This window comes from Triturus cristatus, chromosome 10 (assembly GCF_964204655.1).
Source record: "Triturus cristatus chromosome 10, aTriCri1.1, whole genome shotgun sequence".
In the NCBI taxonomy this organism is placed as follows: Eukaryota; Metazoa; Chordata; class Amphibia; order Caudata; family Salamandridae; genus Triturus; species Triturus cristatus.
The window spans coordinates 677,173,067-677,189,856 of record NC_140593.1 but is presented as its reverse complement, the minus strand read 5'-3'; the positions used below and the strand labels follow the sequence as shown (position 1 = coordinate 677,189,856).

The window sequence follows — 16,790 nt, the reverse complement described above, 5'->3', positions numbered from 1 at the left end:
AAGAATGCGTTAGCTGTTCTTTATAGTCGACAATGAAACCAGATAATGCTCAGCTAATGTTAATCAGAATTGTCCAGAAGCATATGCAGGGCTGAACTCAGAAACTAGCATGGTTTTCTGCACACTCAGTGGATAAGGTGCATGACAATGGTAATAAAGCAAGCAAGGGTGGCTGCTTTAACAAAGGACTAGAAGGATTAAGAATTAAGACTTCAGAAGCAATCAGTGGAAGCAGAGAACCATCATTGAAGAGAGGTAAATGAGTAAGAAAAGAAAGGAAATTACAGCAATATAAAGATTCCAGAAAAAGATATAAGGAAGCAGGATTTGCAATGGAGGAAGAAGAGAAAGGCTTTTACAGAGAGACCTCACAGGGGACAAAGGAATGCATGAAGAAACGTTACAGGGATTAATGAAGTGGCGTGAGAGAAAGCCATGGTAGGAGAAATGATGCTGAAAAGGACTTGTTCTCCCACCTCTTGATGAGCTTGATAGACTTGAAGGCCTCATCCATATCCCCAATGGTAAGATAGAAGCTGAAGTTCAGCATAGCTTCACGTGTGTTCTTATCACAATCCTCCAGCCCGACAAAGTCCCGCAGTGGCCTTTTTGACACCATCTGGGGAATCCAGGAGGAAGACCCAATTTCTGCTTTGGCATCTTTCTCTTCCTCTCCAGACTGAAAAAAATGACAGAGTTGAGCCAAGTCACTCGTGGGACCTTTTTTGCTGTTATTGTATCGCATCACTATCTCGAGGAGGTGGAGTTCCACAGATAGTCGTGGGTTGTGACATGCAAGGTGAATGAAAGGTCTGAACTAGTAGTATAGCCACAGGTTAAACATATATAACCTAATGTAAGGAATACTGCAAAGAAACATTAAATTAACAAGCAAGTGTGTTTTAACAGAAGGCTGGTTCAACAACATATGGTTGTGAAACCAGATTGAACAGGAAAGGTTCAAGCGTAAACTAAGAACAGGTTTTTTTTTTTTTTACAAAGTAAGGTTAATGAATACATTTGAATATCTCTCTGTAGAAGCTTTACAGCCAAACACAATAAAGTATTTCAATATGGCACACAAAAGAGAGAACTATTTCTTAAGAATCAAGGGTAGAGATCTTTACATGCTAGCATATTCTATGATATTATACTATATGAGACCATTATATCAGCACATGACATTTTCATCTCAACAAGATACACCATCCCAGAACTAAAGCCCCAACTCATTACTGTACACACATTTTTCAACCCATGCTATTTCTGCACTTTCCCCAAAATGCTAGAACTTACGTTGCAATGAAATCTTACTTACTTGTAAACCTAGCTCTGCGTTGTATGGATCTTCATTAAAGTCATAAAAGCAGACTATTCCCGTCTCCGTGCAGGGATCCTGTAATACTTCAAATTCAAATACCAAAATGTACATTTAAATAAGGTGTATGTTGGCATTTCCGATTGTAGGTGCAATCTCCATAGCCTACACGTCTATTTTTTCTGAATACCTAATTTTACACAAAAAACAGTATTGCAGCTCCAGCTCCCCATTAAGCTGCCCAAAGAGACCCTAAGGTCAAAGGAAATAAAGCTGAATAGAGGAAAAGGTAGCCTCATAAGAAGAATGCAAAGAGAAGCTGAGAAACATGCACTATTCTTTTTAGGGGGCCAGTAGTTTACCCATCGCAGTATGCTTTATACAGGCAGTTGCCCAACAGTCTCAGTCCTTTTTGAGGCGCTTGCACATTCTACAGCTCACTGAAGTGAAGTGAAGTGAAGTGAAGTGAAGTGTTATTTGTAAAGCGCACGAATGCCGTGGCGTCTTGGCGCTGGGTGTGGGACGTGACGTTCCTCCAGGTGAGTTTATTAGTTTTTACCGAACAGCCAGGTTTTCAGGTCCTTCCTGAAAACTAGACGGTTCGGTTGACATCGCAGAGAACATGGCATTTGGTTCCATAATTTTGCTGCACAGTAAGATAGGGTTCGACCTCCCCATCTGACCTTCCGCGTTTTTGGAATACAAACAAGACCTTCAGTAGATGATCTGAGTGTTCTGACGGGAAGATATCGTGTGAAGAGTTTCCCTACTTCTCTAGATATACCTCCATAGAGAGCCTTGTGTACTAGACATAGGGCTTTAAAGTTAGCCCTATGTCGAACCGGGAGCCAGTGTAAGGTTTTAATGGCCTCTGAGGTGGGGCGGCCCTTAGGTATATTCATAAGTAACCTAGCTGCCGCATTTTGCAATGATTGGAGCTTCCTCTCCTGTGCCTTGCCAATTCCCACAAAAAGGGCATTACAGTAGTCTAGTTTTGATAGAAAGAGTGAAACTACAATAGTCTTTTGAAACTCTGTTGTTATAAAAGGGAAGATTTTCCTTAGCGTTTTTAGAAGGAGGAAACAGGAAGAGGTTAGCTTATTAACATGGGCGGATAGGTTTAGCTGATTGTCCAAGGTAACCCCCAGGTTCTTTACCTTTAAAGCGGGGGTAGGGCAGAGTCCCGCCTCCTTTGGCCACCAGCTAGTATTCCATACCGATGGACCTTTGCCAAATTCGAGGACCTCGGTTTTATCAGTGTTAATTTTTAGGAAATTTGAGGTCATCCAATGCATAATGTCAACTAGACATGCATGAAAACCAGTAGCTACAACATCAAAGGGCTCTGTAACTGAGATGGTAAGCTGAGAGTCATCAGCGTACATAATTAGTGAGAATCCATGTTTTCTGACCAATTTGGCCAATGGGGCGACATAAATATTGAAGAGAGTCGGGGAGATTGCAGACCCCTGTGGAACCCCACAGGGGAGTTGAAACATTTCAGACCGCACATTCTCCCAGTGTATGTTTTGTTGTCTGGTATCCATAAAAGAGGTAAGTAGATTAAGTGCAGTGCCCTCAATCCCTATCTCTTTAAGCCGTTGCGCCAACACCGTATGGTTTACGGTGTCGAACGCCGCCGACAGATCTAGTAAAACCAGAATAGCTTTATTGCCCCTGTCTACCGTCCTCCGAATCTCCTCAGTTGCCAACACCAATGCTGTCTCTGTCGAGTGACTAGGCCTGAAACCGTGTTGGATACAGTCCAGCAGGGAGTTATCTTCTAGGTATAAGCCCAGCTCCTTGTTAATGGCCTTTTCCAGGATCTTCGCAGGTAGAGGCAGTCGGGAGATTGGCCGGTAATTTTTCGGTTCAAGTGGATCGGCAGTAGGTTTTTTCAGGATTGGCCTTATACAGGCGGTTTTCCATGCTTTAGGATATTTGCCATTTCCCAGAACTTGATTTAAAAGAGGAGTAAGGTGTGCGCTAATGACCTCTGAAACTAGATGAAAAACAGTTGGAGGACATGGATCGTTAGGAGAACCAGATTTCGTGGATATCAGGAGGTTGTTAACCTCATCAACACTAAGTGGCGTAAAACGATCCAGTCTACTATTTGTTGCTCGACTGTTTATGTTCAGAGAATTGCAAACAGGCCTGTTTTTAGCTAGATTCGAGAGATCATCATATATTACTTGCACTTTATTTTGAAAAAAGCCAGCCATTGTGTTACACAATGCTTGATCTGGAATAAAATTGCCTGCATGTTGGGGGGTGGCCAGAGTATGTACAGTTTTAAACAGTTCCTTTGAGGAATGGGTGGCCTTTCTTATTTTATCCATAAAGAAGGTCTTTTTCGCTTTTACAATTGCCTGTTTATATTCCTCCAGGCATTTATTGTATAATGCCTTATGCTCAGGGCTGTAATCAGTTCGCCACACTCGTTCTGCCCGTCTGCATTTCATTTTTATTGTTTTTATTTCTATAGTGTACCAAGGTGCTGAGGGCATAGTTCTTTTACAAATTTTATTCACTTCAGGGGCCAATTTATCTACAGCTGTTGTAATCCAGTCGTCAAAACGACTGGCTGCTACATTATTATCATCGCTAAGAGTAAAGGGATTTGAACTTAGGGCTTGTTCCAGAGTATCCTTTCCTATCCTATTCCATTGTCGTGTTAGTAGGGATCGAGCTAGAAGGGACTGGGGCATCGAAAATTGATTGTTCGTTACTTCAAAAATAACAGCCCTATGGTCTGTCCAGGGCAATGGCAGTGTTTTAATGAGTTTTATAGCAGGGTGGTTTGTGAAAATCCCATCCAGAGTATGGCCGGCCAGATGTGTGGGTTCCAACACTATTTGGGACAGTCCATATGCTGCCAGGTTCTCCACCAAGCTAATTGTGTCAGGGTTGGTCTCAAGTTCTAAGTGATAATTAAAATCCCCTAAAATACAAAGATATTCAGAATCCAAACTTGTCTCTAAGAAGTTCAGAATGGCCTGTGAAAAGCCCGACCTTGGTCCCGGCGGCCTATATACCAGTAGTCCTTTGAAGGTAGTGGAATCATTAAGTTTAAAGGAAAATAATAGTGTCTCGGCTGGAAGCGTAGTTATGATTTCGTGGCGCATTTTTAGATAGTCTCTGTATATTATTGCTATGCCACCGCCCCTACCTTCTACCCTATCATGGCATACCAATGAGTATCCCGGGGGGAGGGCTATGTTCCAATCTGGATCTGAACTAGCATCGGTCCAAGTTTCAGTTAGGAAGGCGATGTCAGGTTTTTCTATTTGAAGCAGACATTCAAATTGGTATTTGTGTTTCACAAGTGATCGAGTATTCAACAACATACAGGACAAAGTTTGTGTTGATTGTTTACTTCTTTTATCTAATCTCGGGGTGTCTTTGCCTCCATCAGCCTGGGGGGAGTGATTTTGTCCCTCTCAACCTTTTATGCCTCCAAAGTGTACCCGACAGTCTGAGTCTGACAAGGGGAGAGATTCCGTTTTGTCCCCTACTGGTTGGTGAAAATGGTATCCGCACCCCTTGCATAGGTAGGAGCTCATACGGTTATCCCCATCCCAGATGTTACATAATTCACACTTACCAATCATTTGATTCACCAATTGGGCTTTTGTGTATGTTCGGATGGGGAACAGACCAGGGGTCCTGGCGCTGGCCGCGCTCCGGGCGCCGACGGGCGCCCGGATGCCTTGCCACTGGAAATAGAGAGAGAGAGGAGAGAGGGCTACTTATGACTTCAATGAAGATCCCTACACCCTAGGACTAGGGTTACAAGTAAACAACATGTCCTTCGGCATTGAAGGATCTTCACTGGATCTTTGAATACTAAGAAAAGACACTCAACCAGAAGGAATTTTAGAGCAGTTTGGTCGACTACTGGGCTCTAATCTAGAATCTGAATCTAAACTGCAATTTACAATGTATTTAGTTTTCTAAAGCACAAGCTGATACTCTAAAAAAGGGCATCAAGGCGCTGGAAAACAAACAATAATGTTTGGTTAAAGTATGAAGTGTCTTTCATGTAGATACTTTACAAATGTTGAACTCTCATGGGTTAGAGGGAGTGGCTATTCTGGATGCTGTGCACTGCAGATGCAATGAGTGTCGTGTTAGTACTGCCTGGATAAATGTAGTGTTCTATTACATTAGAGCAGTGTTGTTTGGTAGAGCAGAGTTGATTGGATTGTAAGATATTTTAGAAATATTGATGCCACTTTCTTCCTTGGGAGGAGACACTAATTTCACTTTGTATTCAAACAGGCTCCTAGTTAATTTAGAATTTGTATCAGAGACACTATGGACTTTTGGAAGTTGTGCTGAATGCCCACACAGGGAAGCTGGGCAGTCCCTATGATGAAAGTGTATTAGCATAAACAAATATTTCCCATGTGCAAAGGAAGGCTGCCACTACTGCCATACATCTTAAAAATGTCAGATACTGATTTCAGATGAAATGGAAGGAGAACAGGGTACTGGTATTGTATGTTTCCTACTGTGGTCCTTAAGAGCGATCTGTGCGTCCTTGCCACTCAAAGGTGAAAGTGTGCATCCTCCAGATACACTGTGCATATCCAGTCTCCCTTTATGAGCTAGGTAAGCATTTTACGAAGACCCACCACACCAAACCTTTCCTTCTTGATCAATTTGTTGGCAAGTCTAAGGTCTTAAATCTATCTTAATTCTTTTATGTGAACCCAAAAATATTTGTAATTGCCATTTTCTCCTTGAGAAGAAGTAACAGACTCCACTGCTCACTATGAAACCACATTACAGCTTCTTTCAATAACAGTTGCAGGTGTTTTGGCGCCGTCTTCTGAGAAATGTTATTGTTTTAAGTAAGCAAGAACATACATCCTCACAAACAGGAAGACAGAACAAATTACAACAGCATGCCATAATACAGTCTGCCGAAGGCAACATTTGTAGGGGTAGTTGGTACATTCAGAATGCTAAGCAATTGCACATCAACGCTATACATTAGGTTTCTTCAATTAGGATGATAACAGGGACAATAGCACCATGAAGTCAGACCAGTGGGTAGTCGCTCATCTTGCCAGGGAGGATGTGCAGTTCTGCATGCCAACAGGACTTGCAGTGCAGCTGGTCGAGGCGATCCATCCGGTTCCAGCATCATTAAATAGTCCTTGAGTGGCTGCCAAATATCTTTGGGTCTCGCAGTCGGAGACTGCAGTGTAGCATATACCTCACTGGTGGTGTCACAGTAAATCAAACTTTTTAACGAAGCATCAGTATTTGGTCTAGTCCCACTTCCCCAATGTAAGGCAATTTCCCACTTAGCCAGTAATAGTGCAATTGCAATAAATCTGCAAACCCCTCTCGGAACCTCCTTAACATATCCGAGTAGAGCAACAGGAGGGTCGGGAGCAAGTTCACCATCTATCATAGACGACAACTGAGAAAAACCGTTAGCCCAATACACAGCAATATGTATACATATGTGCAAAATCTGCCTTATTTATATGGCACTTCGGGCATTGAGGGGATCTCGCTGGGTCTACTTTCTGAGAAATTGTTGGTGGTGACGTCTACTGCATTATATAAGAGTTAGGATAAATGTCCAGTATACCCTTGTTGTTGGTATTGGTTTGCCTGTCTTGAAGATGTAGTTCCGAAGAGAAGTTTGGTTGTCATTGTCTGGAGTGAGCTGATGCCTTCCCAGACAAGGACAACTAACATTCTTGCTGTCCTCTTCCGCTATACGACCTTTGATTAAAGATGACTTCTGTTCTTGCTGATTTTGCTGTTGAGGTTAACAAGACCACTGCCTAGAATAAGATACACTTATCCTATTACAGCTCTGTATCCATGTTTGATTTGGTGTTTCTGTGCTCTCCCAGGTGATACTGTTCGCAACTGGAGTGAAATGCAGGAGTTGGGATGGAATTCCACTACTGGGGTTGCCTCTTTTAGCCATATTTTCAGTTAAGAGGCATTTATCTTTGGTCAATACTACTTCCCCCCTCCCCTTTTCCTTTTCTCTCATCCTATAGGGTTGAGATTTTTGCTAAAAGTGATGACAAACGCAGAGACCTAGGGCTAGACATACCTCTTTGTGTGTGCGGCCCTGAAGGTTGCTATGGGTACGAGTAGGCATCTGACATTTGGTGTCTTCAGTATTCTCATCTCAGTTAAGCTGCTGTTGCAACTTACTTTCTACTTTTTTTTCCTTTCTCCTTTTTCTTGCCCAGGGAAATTTGAGGGTTATTCAGTGAACATTTAAGAAATCTATGCGAGGGGCTTAGATGTATTGATTTTTCATTGTTGAGTTAATGGCTGGAACACTGCAGAAGACCGTTCAGGCCACTGATCACTTGGAACAGTACCTGAGATACTGATTGGCCTTCAGATTCTCACAGTCCCCTTGGCCTAACATGATGTGCAATTTTCCAGATTGATTGCGGACCTGTAACGGCAGGGGTTGAACAACCTGCAGAATGCCAGAAATATGCTACCAAATTTAGATAGGCATGATCAATATGGCCCTAAAACTGACTGTCCACAAATTTACCAAGCAGTTATGACCAATGCTTCCAACTTGATCCATGCTGAAGTATATGTGACTGGGACTTCTATACATCCTGACTCCTGCACTTGGCAAATCTAGTGCAGTGCTAAAGCTGTTAGCATCCATAACCATGAGGTGTTATGTCTTAGCTTCTAGGTCACTTCCCTTTCAGCACAGATTCCCTGGGAGCAGACACTACATATTGTATTATTAACCCCATGATATGTTTTATAGAACAGATTATTGGTTTATGACTAATTTCTCAGATCCTTCCCCTTTCACGATCTGTCTGTTCATAGATGACTATGGTCCTATATTCAGAGTGAGTCCCAAAATCAATCTCACAGATGTTTTTTTACTGCTAAAACGAATTCATATTGTTGTGTATGGAAGACACAGTACTATATATATGCAAACAATCCATAAACATCTCATCACTCATTCAAATAATCTTCTGCCTTTAGTGACTTGGCAGGCCTAAGCATAAACTACAAGATAAATACAAGATATTTTCTTTGATGTCAAGTACCAGCCGTTGCTGTCACAAGTTCCCCCAGATGTGGTAGGAGTCAATGATCCACTGCCTAGGTATCCTATTGCACCACAACATGGTGATTATCCTGTTGGAAAACTATGGCACTGCAGGCGTTATTACTTTCTGGTCTTTCCTCCAATTGTAACTGGTGGTACAAGTGTGCCTAATCAAAATGGTGATATTTCCAAAATTCCTAGGTCTCCTCACAAATATCCCATTTCCTGTACTTTCCTCCATAATATCTTGTCCCTGCTAACAAAACTTATGTTGCTTACTAAGCCCCTTATCTTCTGGAACATACTGACAGTTATTTAGCAGAGGCGAGGGGTTCTTAGCACCAGATTTCTACACTGCACAAGTGCAATTGACAGATGACTGACTACCATTCTCCCTCACATAGCAGCCTCTGACCCATGTCTCTGCGCTGAGCCCCCTGCTGCCGGCACCAAGCTCCGGTGATTCTGCCATGTGCACTGCCCTTGAGGACGTCGGTTTGGTTAAGGGTAATTTCTGTTCAGCCCTTTTGCGCTAGTTTAGGAAATTGAGTTTATTCCTCCTGTACTCCCCTATTGTATGCGTTTATTCATTCAGCCCCTGCCCCTGGCCATCGTTGTAATTATGACTCAGCCACCTCATGAATTTGCAGCAGTTTGAAGATCTTAGAGTTTCTCGTTGCTCAAATGGGTCAGATTTGTGAGATCTATGTTTCCCTCATCTTTTATTGGTTGTTTTTGCTGGCGAGTGTCACTCATAGTGGTTTTAATGGCACTCATAATTACACAGAAATTATGAAAATGTCACACATAGCAATCTAAAACCTTGACAGCTATGCTCTCGTGTAATTTCTGCGTTTCCTGCCTCGTGCTTCAGCTGCTCGGTGTTTCTCATACCAGGACACCGGAGCAGTAAACTCCGAGCCCTGCAGCGCACAAGGAACTTCACTTCCATTACAGTCCATTAAAGGAGCAAGTTGGTCAGAGCACGAGCCTGCGAGTGGAATGTGAATAGGAAAGCACTGCGCCACAGTGGGATGAGTGCTGTGTGCATCGTCGAAGGAAAAGTATTTTTCAGATGCGTCAGTGCTTAATTTGTCAAATATTGAGTACCGGTGGCCAAAGCTCTGCTCGGAAGCACTATTAATTAAATGTCATTTGCCGAATACCAGGGCTCTCTAGAATTGAAACCACCCCAGACCTCTTTAATCCAGTACCTGACACCCTTGGCTCGTTTATTCCTCTTGCTGGTTCCTGCTGTATCCCTTTGTGATGGTACTTAAGTCTTTCTCAACCTCCTTCTTTCCCCTTTGTGTGTTTAGGTCGAGCATTCGAGACCTCTTGTATATACTTTAGTATATACTTTATTATATACTTATATGTGTATATACTATGTGGGCTCTGGAGATCAGCCCTAGGACTTGTCTGCTACATCAAGATGAATAAGCTGGTGTAGAAATGTCTCAGGGAGCAGTATTCAAACACTTCTGAAAAACACCACGCTTAACAAATACTAATACATTACCTGAGGATGCATTAGGAAACTGTGAGGCTTAAATTCCAAATCTATATTTTCAAAGTAATTGGAATGCATCTCCTGGGGATGGCTTAAAGGTAGCCTAAGTAAGATATTTCAAAAGCGAGCAGAAAAAATCATGGAGTCCTACTGGCACAGACATCTTTAAACAAGCATTGAGTGAAGTACAACATTTTAGTGGCTGAATTGTAGTGCTAGCATCAACGCTAAAGAGGTCACACTTCAGTGGTGCAAACTTTAGTTTTACTCTGCACCCAGTTTCACTAGTAAGTCTCTACTAAAGTTACTGTATCTGAGAGACATCTGGATGGAGCTATGAATGTATAATGAACTGAGTTTCTAGCTCATTATCCAGTAGAAAGTCCTGAACCTCCTGTGTAAGGAGGACCTTCATTCATGTGCTCTTTAGTGACATCTGAGAGCATGTCTAGAAAAAGTGTCAGTCGAGGAGCATCATTGCAGGATTCTCAATGAACCTGGCAGAGGCCTAGTGCCAGTTTCTAGAGGGAAATTATTGCTTAACATGATAATATCTAACAACACTGTGACAACGGAGGGAGTGTGTGACAATTTACAATAAAAGTATACTGTAAAACCAGTGGTAAACCATGGAGTTAAAATTTAGATTCACAAAAGCAATAGGCGCTGCATCAAAGGAGCTTGTAAATGTGGAACAGTCTACATAGTAAAGAATCTGATTACCTTTATATATCTTTAAGAGCAGTATGAGTTTCTTTAACAGAGTTATACTTGTCTCAAGCACTTGGGGGTAGCACAGAACATATTAAGCGGTATGGTATGCCAAACTTCTCGCTAACCAATGTCACATCCTATATGTACATGCTGGCCCCAGGTGACATCATAGCATGGTGTTTCCTCCATACAACAGCCTCTGATAGACAGTAGAATTTTGAACATAACACAAGATGTGTATTTGTAAAGCTCACATTCACCCACGGGTATCTTGGCGCTGAGTAATAGATGTTTATTGTTACCCAACTCAATGGTACACGTTTTATCGACCTCAGAAGGATGAAAGGCTGAGTGGACCCACCGGGATTTGAACCTGTGACCATGGGATCGAACACAGGCAGCTGCAGTGGATGCATTAGTCCACTAAGACACCAGGCCTGGCTTTTTCTGGTTTTCAAATGACCTAGCTTCCTCATACAATACTGAACAAGGTACAATTGTTGGACCTTCTGTGCCAAGAGCTACTGGGACTGCAGACTGCACTGGTTGATACACCATCACTGCAAAAGACTCATCTCTTAGAGCAAAATGGTAGGCATATACATTTTTCATGTTGAAGTAATGATAGACTACTAAACATGTTAGAACTGACTACCATGAGGGTAATGGGTAAATTGTGGCCCAGGTACTCAGCACTTCAGGACAGAAGGCCCTCGCCCACCTATTAGGTGGCATGCTTCATCATTGGGCCACTACTGGCACTCTTGAACCCTTTGTGATTGAAGTAAGTAATGATAGACTATTCAATAACCTAAAGTGGCGTCCCAAGTGTTGATGGGATACCAAGCCTGTCTATTTGAGTGATTGATGAAATCACTTTGTTGCATGAGGCTTATCTTGATCAAACACAGCCTTAGTGTTAGTATCAGCATTTGGTTGTTCTGGTGGCTAAGGAAGAACATTCAGTATGGAATACCTCAGGGTGGGGCAGCTCTTGCCTTGCTTTAATTTGATAAAGCACTTCCTATGTTGGTGTCCCAGTCCACACAGGGAGATGTTGGCAGAGGAATCTCTTCTGTGACTGACATAGGTAGATGATGCTGTGTGCCTTGAGGCGAGCATAAATAAATCTTGCAATGGAGGTTGAGCAGGGCCAATATCCACCAGTGTTGTTGGATACAATGGAAATTGCAGGTGTAGGGACATTGGTCAAAAAGACTGGAGAAAGTTGACATGAAAATTTCAGTGAGCCTAGCTTGTTTAGTGAAAAGTAAAGAGATGGTGTCTGAAGTCTTTTCAGAGGACTTGAAAATACCTCTTCAGGTGAGACTGAAAAGTACAGTGATGTCTGCGCACATGCCCCTAAGCACATCCCAACATTTCAATGATAGCAGTTCTGTGAATATGCTGATGTTCAACTTTTTTTATAACAGATACATTAATGGTACTGGTATCCATATCAGTACTGGTGTAGTGCCGCTACACACTCATCTTATCCTTTTTATCCATTTCGTCCTTAGCCTTGTGAAGCACAAAGTATCATCCAAAGAAGGGCTCGGTAAAGGTTCCCGTATCAGTGAATAACAAGCCCACTCTTCTTTCTCTGACTGGTGCGGTTTTCATCTACATATAAAAGGCTAGGATATTTCATAGCTACCAGGCACTGATGCACTGGACCTAAAATCGCCTGTACAGATGTACGGACATTCTGAAGGGAGTCAGGCTCATCTTTAAATGGAAGGAATTTGTTAAACTGCAAATTAAGCTTGGGGAGCATGGCCAACCACAGTGTGCTCTAAGCCTTTTTGGTGCTGTTCTCTGCTGAACCATTATATCCTTACTAGTTTTTAACAGGTTCTCCGGTTCCACAGAACTCCATATGTAGTGGATGGGTGCTTTTTCACCTACAGGTCTGAGCAACTGCATATGCCCAGAAAATGAACAACCGAGGGCCCAGGGAGTGGAAAGGCGGCTCTTACACCATTCAGGATCTCAAATCTCCTTAATAAAAACTATCTAATCCTGATGCATGGTCAATGGTCTCCGGTAGCACCAGTCTAACCTCTGACAACAGATGTCTCATCCTCAGCAACCTGGGCTAGATGTCTGCACAGAACAAACAGAAACCCATCTGATGACAATTCATCAGACAGGACATGCAGGCCTTCTGAGGATCCGCAACCAGAGAAGAAAGTCGTACCATGTGACTTCAGAGACGCATGTCTTCACAAGCACACATAATAAATCAATCAAAAAGCTGAGCTAAAAAAGACACCTCTATAAGTAAAGGAAACAGCAACAAAAAAAGAGTGAAGTTCACAAAAACTGAAGCATCACAAAAAGGCGACCTTTCTATAAATAGAAAAATAAAGTGTACTTGGATGACTGATGGCGTACAAGTGAGGGGTGGTGCCTACATATCAGGAGAGATGAGAAGCACCTGTAAAAAAATGGTAGCATATTTTGGAGAAGCTAATTTCTAAAGACATACTCAAGCACCTGAAAGAGAGAGTAAGACGAAAGCGTACCTGAGATTGTTTTCACTCAAACACTTCTCGGGCACACTGTTTCATCAACTAGCTTATTGAAGGCAAAATATTTCCTGGTATTATTTTTAAGACTATTCTCAATCTGCTCACAGCAAGCTTTCACTGGTGCTTTTATGCCAAGGGTCACTACCCTTGCGGCACCTGTCAGTCTGCGCTTTCACATCAAGACTACTCACAATAGAGCTGGGTCCGTACACCCCGTGGCAGTTGAATTCTCTGACAAACTGCAACACGGAGAGGGTTATCTATCTCTTGCGGTGTCCATGTAATCTTTTCTACATAGGGATGACGACATGCAAAGTGAAAGTGAGGATAGGGGAACATCGCAGCTCTATTCGATGTAGAAAGGGTAATACAAAGTTGACAAGGCACTTTTTGAACTTAGGCCACTCTGAGAATGACATCTCTTGGACGATTATTGATAGGCCGATATATGTAAACGAGATGGGTACGCATGAATCAGCTCTCTTCCGCAGGGTACAAAGGTGTATATATAGGCTTAGATGTAATACCCAGGGTCTTAATGATGAGATCCCCTGGCACAGTCTAGGTAGATGATTCAATGAATACCGTCCTCACACTAGTCCTGTTTCTTCTTGTTTTAACAAACTCCAGATACTCTATGTTTATCTTTAGACATATGACTGGACCTGGTGTGTGTTCCCCTTGGTTGATGGGTGATACTTCTGAAACTACATCTGGGCAATAATCTTGTGGCCTGACTTATAATGTAAAAGACACACGATTGATGGACGGAATGCAGAACAAATCAAAACATTCACACCCAGTCAAGAGATCTGGGTTAAATCCATCATTCTTTTGCTCACCATGCCACCCCAGTTTAGACCAGGCATATGCAAATCAGTCATGACCCTGTGCCTCATGGGAACAGTCTAGCTCGAACTGCCAAGCCAGGTCCTCCCTGGACCGGAAACAAGCATCCTACGACCGGTTTCGGGGTTTCACCCCTCTTCAGCCAGGATAGCTTGATTCCAGTGGCACAGTGAGCCCACGGCCCACGGCCCACGTCTGGGCATACGCGGCGCACTTAGGGGAGAAAGCAAAGGACACACAATTGGTGGACGGAATGCAGAACAAATCAAAACATTCACACCCAGTCTAGAGATCTGGGTTAAATCTATCATTCTTTTGCTCACCATGCCACCCTAGTTTTGACCTGGCCATATGCAAATCAGTCTTGACCCTGTGCCTCATGGGAACAGTCCAGCCCGAACTGCCAAGCCAGGTCCTCCCTGGACCGGAAACAAGCATCCTAGGACCGGTTTCAGGGTTTCACCACTCTTCAGCCAGGATAGCTTGATTCCAGTGGCACAGTGAGCCCGGGACCCACGTCTGAGCATACCCGGCGCACTTTGGGCGAGAAAGCAAAAGACACACAATTGATGGACGGAATGCAGAACAAATCAAAACATTCACACCCAGTCAAGAGATCTGGGCTAAATCCATCATTCTTTAGCTCACCATGCCACCCCCGTTTAGACCTGGCCATATGGAAATCAGTCTTGACCCTGTGCCTCATGGGAACAGTCCAGATCGAACTGCCAAGCCAGGTCCTCCCTGGACTGGAATAAAGAGCAAAAAAAACGATGGATTTAGGCCCAGATCTCTGTACTGGGGTGAATGTATGACATTGTTCTGCATTCTGTCCATCAACTGTTGTTTTTGCATTTGTCACCCCAAGTGGGACGGGTATGCCCAGATGTGGGTCCCGTGCTCCCCATGCCACTGGAATCAAGCTATCCTGGCTGAAGAGGGGTGACACCCCGAAACCGGTCCTAAGATGCTGGTTTCCAATCCAGGGAGGACCTGGCTTGGCAGTTTGGGCTGGACTGTTCCCATGAGGCACAGGGTCAAGACTGATTTGCATATGGCTGGGTTCAAACTGGAATGGCATGGTGAGCAAAAAAACGATGGATTTAGGCCCAGATCTCTGTACTGGAGTGAATGTATGACATTGTTCTGCATTCTGTCCATCAACTGTTGTTTTTGAATCTGATTTATAATGTGTCATCCTGAGCTCTAACATAAACCCACACCTACAATGAACTACAGGGAAACCACCTGAACCAGGGGTGTGCCAGCACAATACAAAGGACACGCTCCTGTCCTTTGTGTTGGGGCTTCCCTTTGAATTTGTGTTGTTATAGGTTCCCTTAACCCGACACCCATGAGCGTATCATGGTGTGCTGCAACACTCATGTCTCCAATCTGCTTAGCAACAAGTACAGTAACCCTTCAGATGGGGTGCCAGCGAGCTGCGAGTTCTCAACAACCGCCGCCAACCACTGGGAGCCCATCAAAATCATTATTATGATACATTTACTGATACATCCTTAACTAAGCCGTGTGTAAGAATTATGCGTCAGGGCTAGACGCTTCTTGGTTGTTATAGAGATACGAACATGTTAACAGGCTTCGCAGAGGACTACACCTCCCCTGATGCCGGTTCCCTTTTAATTTGTTATTTTTTTACTACCACCATCTGATGGTAGGTGTTGGGGCTGTTTGAATGTGTGCCCAAGCCTTTGAGCTCCACTTGACACAAGTCTGTGTCAGTACTGCATATGCCTGGACTACATTTCCCATGTTTCTAGGTGCTGTCACCAGACAGGACATCATTCGTCATGTACGCCCAGTGGTTCCTTCCGGCCTCAAATACGATAGCCCTATGGCGATTCTCCCTCTCGCCAGTACCCTGCGTTACACAGTACACTCAGCTGGGGACTGTGGTAAGTGGTCGTAGATTGGATCTTTTTGACCCTTTTGACACTTTAGATTTGGAATTTGTGTCTAGCTGGAGGTAGTACAGACCGCATACTCTATTTCGTTCAGGTGCGCGACCGGAGAGAGTCACATTCCTCCCTCCTTGGTCTTGCCGCTAACTCGGGCCTTAGTCTGGAGGGGAGTCGTGTTAGGTCATGTTGTGCCGAGTCATTGATGCTGGCTGGGGTTCGCTTTTTGTACGACTTTCCAAAAGGTTAGGGTAGTTTACGAGGGAACATAAGTGTGTCCCCTCCATTTAATTACTTCATTAATGCTGTATGTTTACTCTATTACAGCTGTCTCCTTCAGTCTTACGACGAGACGTATATTTAAAGTCACACTAGTTAGAGGGGACAGTGTGGTCTGACACATGGACTTTCCCTTTTGCTAACGACGGCCCATCTCTTTGCTCCTCAGTCTGCATACATGATGTTCAGTGGGTGGGTGCCATTTTAGGTCTCACTGTCCTGTCTCCTCTCTACACTTACAAGCAGATGCTTTTTATACACAATAGGATATGATTTTGAATGCTTTTCTTTACAGTGCCATTGTTCTTCAATTCATGTTTCTTTTAGTTCTATGAGCCGAACTGGCTGCGGGGTACCGTGTGGCTGTAGAGGGGCTAAGTCTATCTCCTCTAGCAGGTAACCACGTTCCCGCCTTTTGGCTCACAATGACTCCCTGTGTTTTATGAACCCTTTATAGGGGAAATTGTGAATGTGCTTTGGGACACACCTTGTGCCACATAATTACTTTAGGCAAAGTGTATTATGTTTTTCTTTTGTTACAGATGGAGATGGTGTATTAAGTACCCACAATTCTGATGACCGC

General features: G+C 43.4%; 1 protein-coding gene across 2 annotated transcripts in view; it reads right to left on the bottom strand.

Annotated features, from left to right (window-relative positions):
* IFT140 (intraflagellar transport 140) overlaps positions 1-16,790 on the bottom strand; it is a 1,808,590-nt gene that overhangs the window by 690,571 nt on the left and 1,101,229 nt on the right. For both annotated transcript variants that reach the window (XM_085628169.1, XM_085628168.1), the window contains exon 18: positions 477-679. In XM_085628169.1, the coding sequence (XP_085484295.1) occupies positions 477-679 (203 nt within the window). The remainder of the gene's footprint in view (positions 1-476; positions 680-16,790) is intronic.